This window comes from Babylonia areolata, chromosome 18 (genome assembly GCF_041734735.1).
Source record: "Babylonia areolata isolate BAREFJ2019XMU chromosome 18, ASM4173473v1, whole genome shotgun sequence".
NCBI lineage: Eukaryota > Metazoa > Mollusca > Gastropoda > Neogastropoda > Buccinidae > Babylonia > Babylonia areolata.
Genome location: NC_134893.1, coordinates 36,925,083 through 36,932,582, shown reverse-complemented (window position 1 = coordinate 36,932,582; position 7,500 = coordinate 36,925,083). Strand labels below are relative to the sequence as shown.

At 49.4% G+C, this 7,500-nt stretch overlaps 1 protein-coding gene across 4 annotated transcripts in view; it reads right to left on the bottom strand.

Annotated features, from left to right (window-relative positions):
* The window catches only part of LOC143292725 (uncharacterized), a 219,979-nt gene that overhangs the window by 60,408 nt on the left and 152,071 nt on the right, over positions 1–7,500 (bottom strand). For all 4 annotated transcript variants that reach the window (XM_076603249.1, XM_076603247.1, XM_076603250.1 and 1 more), the window contains exons 7-8: positions 5,685–5,870; positions 4,672–4,997 (exon numbers count right to left, since the gene is read on the bottom strand). In XM_076603249.1, coding sequence (XP_076459364.1) covers positions 4,672–4,997; positions 5,685–5,870 — 512 coding nt within the window. The remainder of the gene's footprint in view (positions 1–4,671; positions 4,998–5,684; positions 5,871–7,500) is intronic.

Here is a 7,500-nt window from a genome sequence, read left to right as displayed (position 1 = left end):
GAGAGAGAGAGGGAGAGAGAGGGGGAGAGAGAGAGGGAGAGAGAGGGAGAGAGAGAGAGAGAGGGAGAGAGAGAGAGGGAGAGAGAGAGAGGGAGAGAGAGGGGGAGAGAAAGAGGGAGAGAGAGGGAGAGAGAGAGAGAGGGGGGAGAGAGAGAAGGGGGAGAGAGAGAGAGGGGAGAGAGAGAGGGGGAGAGAGAGGGAAAGAGAGAGAGGGAGAGAGAGGAGAGAGAGAGAGAAGGGGGGGGGGGCAAAGAGAGACAGACTAAATTCGCTAACGGAAACGAAACGTAAACTCGATTAATAAATGAATGAATGAATAATTAAATAAATGAATAAGTAGATAAATGAATAAACATCTATCTAACTGAGTAACTAACTAACTACTAACAAAATAAAATTACAGTTAACTGTATGAAGCCGTGAATTACCTTTGTTCATAAGCTCCCTAGGGTTAGTCAAGCTAAGTCAATCTCGCGGTTTCGTCTCCACTGAGAAAATGCGGTCACATTCACACCCGCATAATAATTATAATGAGAATAATGATAGTGATGATGATGATAATAACAACAACAAAAATCATGATAATGATAATAATGATAGGGTAATAACAAGGTAGGTTTTTTAAAAGTCCTATTCTAGCGTCTAAATTCAGAGACCTATTTTACCGGTAAATTTTGTGCATAGATGAAACGATATTTCTAACAGCAGATGTTGTAACCCATTTTCAGTGGTTTTCGACTCTATTTCAAACGTTATTTTATTCAGCTTTGACGCGGAATAATTCACTAAACTGACGCGCAGCCATCTTGCTCTTTTCGTTTTCCGGTCCCGCAAAGAATGGAAACGTGAAGAAAACACATGGCGGCTTGAGTGTCGGTAGGGATTCATGTTATGGGTCATTTCGCGTTGTAATGTGTCTGTTTCTTCATCAGCAGGGTCGATAACACGTAACATGTCATCACTCATTAGAGGAAAGTGGCAGAATGGTTAAGACACTCGTCTGCCGATACAATACAGAGTCCGTGAGGGTCTGGGTTCGAATCCCGCTCTTGCCCTTTCTCCCAGGTTTGACTGGAAAATCTTCTTCTTCTTCTTCTGCGTTCACTCGTATGCACACGAGTGGGCTTTTACGTGTATGACCGTTTTTACCCCGCCATGTAGGCAGCCATACTCCGTTTTCGGGGGTGTGCATGCTGGGTATGTTCTTGTTGCCATAACCCACCGAACGCTGACATGGATTACAGGGTCTTTAAAGAGCGTATTTGATCTTCTGCTTGCATATACACACGAAGGGGGTTCAGGCACTAGCAGGTCTGCACATATGTTGACCTGGGAGATCGGGAAAAATCTCCACCCTTTACCCACCAGGCGCCGTCACCGTGATTCGAACCCGGGACCCTCAGATTGACAGTCCAACGCTTTAACCACTCGGCTATTGCGCCCGTCACTGGAAAATCGAACTGAGCGTCTAGTTGTTCGGATGAGACGATAAACCGAGGTCCCGTACGCACTGCGCATGTGGCGCACCAAAAAAGAACCCATGGCGACACGGGCGAGTGTTGTCCTCTGGCAAACAACTGTGGAAGAAATCCACTCGGACAGATACACAAATGTACATGCATGCACTCAAGGCCTGGATAGCGCGTTGGATTATGCTGCTGTCAGACATCTGCATGGCAGATGTAATGTAGCGTATATGAATTTGTCCGAACGCAGTGACGCCTCCTTGAGAAACTGAAAACTGGAACTTCTCCTATGCCTGCATTGCAAAACACACGCCAAAAAAAATCATTAAAATAGGTGCAATCATTTTGGACGCTAATATAGGACATTACCCAGACTTGAAAGAACTGAGTGCAGAGATTTTACGAAGCCATTGCAAGTTCAAGGTCCTCCCTCACACAGAGAAAAGAGCCGCGAACGACCGTAGATCTGGGAAACACGCGGAAACCAGAGCGGGTGTGAAACAGGTCACAGACAGCAAGATGGGCGTGATGGAGGAGGGTGGGGAGTGTAGAGGTGAAAGCAGTCACAGAGATAGGAAGGGGCAGATTTGTTTATATAGAGCACAGAGTGCTGATCTGGTACTGCATTCTAAGGACGACACCACCGAGTTTCGGACAATCACTTACATCTTCCGAAGTTGGCCGCAAGCCAAAGCAAAGAAGAGAGCCAGTAGATAGTTAGCCAGTCAGTTAGTCAGTCAGTCAACCCAGCGACTGAGTGAAAGACTTGTCAGATCAACAGACAAACAAATCAGAAACAGATGGAGAAGAATCAAATCCAGCAGGCAGAGTGCGCGGCCCCCGTGGCACTTTGTGAGTCAGGACAGAAACACAAACTCCCCTGCTTGCTGTTGTTATTGTGGCCTTCAAGGTCTCTGTCTCTCTGTCTGTCCCTCTCTCTCTCTCTCTCTCTCTCTCTCTCTCTCTCTCTCTCTCCCTCTCTCTCCCTCACTTTCTCCCTATCTCTCTCTCTCTCTCTCTCTCTCCCTCTCCCTCCCTCTCTCTCTCCCTCTCTCTCTCTCCCTCTCTTTCTCCCTATCTCTCTCTCTCGCTCCCCCTCTCTCTCTCTCTCTCTCTCTCTCTCTCTCTATCTATCTCTCCATGACATTCCAGAAACGAAGTGTCCGACAGGCAAGCTTACAGTCTTATCTGCTTAACCCTCCACCCCCATTCTCCACCCCTGCCCCATCACCACCACCACCACCACCACCGATCCACCCTCACTGCTACTAGCGCCTACCATCTTCACCTTACTGCCTGCCTGCCCACAGGTACCCGTTCCTCTATCTGGAAACCTTTGTCAACAACATCAGAGGGTGGGATGCACTGTAGGTGCACAGATTTGTGACAGCGGTGACGTTTACTGGGGGCACTGACGTATACACAGTACAGATTGGTCAGTTGCCATCGGGAGAAACTGAAACAGTCTACGTTCAGCTTTCATCACATACGTACAAAAACAAATAGTGGAGTGATGGCCTACAGGTAACGCGTCCGCCTAGGAAGCGAGAGAATCTGAGCGCGCTGGTTTCGAATCACGGTTCAGCCGCTGATATTTTCTCCCCCTTCACTAGACCTTGGGTGGTAGTCTGGGAGCTAGTCATTCGGATGAGACGATAAACCGAGGCCCCGTGTGCAGCAAGCACTTAGCACACGTAAAAGAACCCACGGCAACAAAAAGTTGTTCCTGGCAAAATTCTGAAGAAAAATCCGCTTCTATAGGAAAAACAAATAAAATTGCACGCAGGAAAAAAATACACACAAAAAAATGGGTGGCGCTGTAGTATAGCGACACGCTCTCCCTGGCGAGAGCAGCCCGGATTTCACACAGAGAAATCTGTTGTGATAAAAAGAAATACAAATACAAATACATACAAAAACAAACAAGCCACCTGACAAACAAACAAAGAAAACATGAAGGAACAACCCGGCGCTGACGTGAAACAAATGAAACCAGCCATCATCACCATCACCACCACCGCCAGCAACAACTACCCAAATCTACCGCAGCCACCACCACTACCACTACCTCCACTCACGACAACAACAGCAACAGCATCAAACAAAACGCCGCCGCCACGACCATCCCCACCGCCATCACCACCACGAACACCACCACTACCCAACAATACCACCGCCATCACCACCACGAACACCACCACTACCCAACAATACCACCACCATCACCACCACGAACACCACCACTACCCAACAATACCACCGCCATCACCACCACGAACACCACCACTACCCAACAATACCACCACCAACACCACCACGAACAACACCACTACCCAACAATACCACCACCAACACCACCACGAACACCACCACTACCCAACAATACCACCACCAACACCACCACGAACACCACCACTACCCAACAATACCACCACCAACACCACCACGAACACCACCACTACCCAACAATACCACCACCATCACCACCACGAACACCACCACTACCCAACAATACCACCACCATCACCACCACGAACACCACCACTACCCAACAATACCACCACCATCACCACCACGAACACCACCACTACCCAACAATACCACCACCAACACCACCACCATCACAAACAACTCCATCATCAACACCACCACCACCACCAACAAGACCATCATCACCATCACCACCACTGAATACCACCATCACGAACACAATCACCAACATCACTTAAACACCAACACCAACACCAAAAACCATCATCAACAACAATAAAACCACAACCATAAAAAAAAAACCCGACATCACTGCACCACTATCACAACCACTAGATTTTTTCTTTAAACAAAAAAAAAATCACTACACACCACCAACACAACCACATACCACTCCTACACAGCCTGCGATACTCACACACACACACACACACACACACACACACACAACACACACACACACACACACACACACACACACACACACACACACACACACACACACGCACACACAACACACACGTACACACACACACACACACACACACACACAAAGGACCCCCACCCCACACCACAAACCCTACACCACAAGCCCCACACCAACACGCCAGCCCAAACACAACAAAACCTTTAATTATCTACTTTAAAGGAAACTTATAAAAGGAAACTTATAAAAAAATATATATATATAAAAAAAGGCTTCCCTCCTCCTCACCTGGTGATGTTGCTGCGCGTGTGGCCGCTCTCCTCCGTGACGCTGGTGCTGTCATCTCCGTAGCTGACGTCCGAGGCCTTGTCCACGGGGGAGCGCTCCTCGGGGGTGTCCGGGTAGTAGGGCTGAAGGCTGAGGGGTGGGGGTCTGCCCTCAACACCACCCCCTCCTCCTCCTCCTCCCCCGAAGGGCGGGGGGGAGGCGGAGGGGGCAGGCTGGGGGGAGGGGGTGCCCCCATCCGATGAGGTGCCCGCGGGGTCCGGCGGGAGGGTGAGGGAGGTCTTCATCTGGTGCCACTCGTCCAGCTTTCTCTTGAAGTCCGCCGTCACCTGGTAGGGGTGAAGGAAGGGTTGATAGGCGGTGGTGTGGAGTCAGCTTGACACTGACGCGTATCGGATTCTAGTTTGTGATGTGTGTCGTGTCAGATTCTGTTGCACCCGGTGTTGTTCAGATTCTCTACTTGATGTGCGTCAGGTTTTGCACCTGCTATCTGTTCCCAGTATGTGTCAAATTCTGTACCTGATGTGTGTAAGATTATATACCTGCAGCAGCAGCAACAACAGTGGTAATAGTAGTCGCAGCAACAAAAACGAAGTAGTTGAACTAGAACTAGCAGCAGGACATCTATGTACAAGTGGTAGCAGCAGCAGAAGTAGTAGTAGTAGTAGTAGTAGAAGTCATTGTAGTAGTAGCAATTACAATTAGCGTTGTTGTCACTGTTATCACACGAATACTTAACGCAATTAAGGGTAACTTATAGAATATATATGTTACCTAGTGCAAATATCTGGGTATCAGCTCCTAAACATTTCATCTACATACACACATATGTACATACATGCGCGCAAACACACACTCATGCCCCACCCCACACCCAACCCCTACACACACACACGTGCGCGCGCGCGCGCGCGCGCACACACACACACACAAACACAACACACACACACACACACACACACACACACACACACACACACACACACACACACACACACACACACACACACACACACCTTATACTGGGCAGTCATGGTGTCCTGAGCGGAGGTCGGGGCAGGGACGGCGCCGGGCGGGGGGCTGGAGGCGGCCTCCGTGTCGGCCTGGCTGAGGCGCCCCTTCATCCGCTCCAGCTTGGCCTGCCGCTCCATGGCACGCTGCCTCTCCTTCTCGATGCGAACCTTCTCCTTCTCCAGCTTCACCTGGACCATGGCAACAACAACAAGAGAATTGGCATAATAAATATGTTAATAATCATGATGATACTACTACTACTACTACTACTACTACTACTACCAATCATCATCATCATCATCATCTCTCTCTCTCTCTCTCTCTCTCTTTACACTTATCTCTCTCACTTTTCTTTCTCATCTTCTCTCTTCAAATCACCCCCATTCCCGCCTCCCCCCCCCCCCCCCCCCCCCCCATCCCCCAACCTTTTTGGACAGCACTGCAATCTGGGACTGTCATGTGGAAACATTCTTTCTGTATCCAGTTTGATAAAACTGCATTCCACTTCAGTGGTTATTCACAATATTAAAAATTAAAATTAAAAATTAAAAATTAAAAAAAACCACCAGCAAGAACATCTCCAGCGGCGGAACTGGGGCACTATTTTGTCTTTTCTTTTCTCTTTCTCTCTTCGTTTTCTTTCTTTTTCGTTTTCTTCTTTTTTTTTTTTTTTTTTTTTTTTTTTTCATGGCGCCTCTTCTGTTTAAAGGTATGGCTTGTTTACAACATGTACCCTCATTTCCACGTGCGCTCGAGAATACGCAAAAACGCACGCACATACACATACGCGTGCGCGCGCGCATGCACATGCGCACACACACACACACAAAACACACACACACACACACACACACACACACCACACACAAACTCGATCACGCATACATGAACATAAACACAAGCACATCAGCGCGGTAACCTCGGTCGAAATCCACACACACACACACACACACACACACACACACACACACACACACACACACACACACATTTGCGCGCGCGCGCTTACGTCAGCTAAAAATTCGCTTCCGGGTTAGCTATCACAGCTGAACCTGTATTGGCCTCCTCGTTATATTAGCCGAGCCTGATGATGATGAATGATCTATTGGCAATACCGCCCCGTAATTATTTAACGTCTACTTGCTGCTGTCTTTACTTGCTGTAGAAGGGGATTGGAGGGGGAGTGTGGGGGGGGGGGGGGGGGGAGAGGGTCGATGAACTGACTTGCCTTCACACTACCCGGGGGGTTCCAAACGGCCTTGTGTTGCGTTGATGTTGTGTCGTAGTGGTGGTGGTGGTGGTGTGGTGGTGGTGTGGGGTGTGGGGTGGGGGGGGTGTGGTGGTGTGATGGGGCTAGGTGGGAGGGGCGTGTTGAGGTTCTGTATGGTGATGTGGGGTGATGTGTGGTGTGGTTTGGGTGGCGTGGTGTGGTGTGGGTGGTGTGGTAGGGTGTGGTGGTGTGATGGGGCTGTGTGGGATGGGTGTGTTGAGGTTCTGTATGGTGATGTGGGGTGATGTGTGGTGTGGTTTGGGTGGCGTGGTGTGGTGTGGGTGGTGTGGTAGGGTGTGGTGGTGTGATGGGGCTAGGTGGGAGGGGCGTGTTGAGGTTCTGTATTGTGAGGTGGGGTGTGGTGTTGTGTAGGTGGTGTGGTGGTGTGTGGCATGGTGTGGTGGGGTAGGGTGGGGTGAGGTAGAGGTGTTGTGGCGTTGGGGGGTGGGGTGGGGGTGGAATTTAGTGTAGTGTGGTGTGATGTGGTATGGTGTGGTGTGGTAGGTGCAGTGCGGTGTGGTATGTGGTTTGGTGTGGTGTGTGGTGTG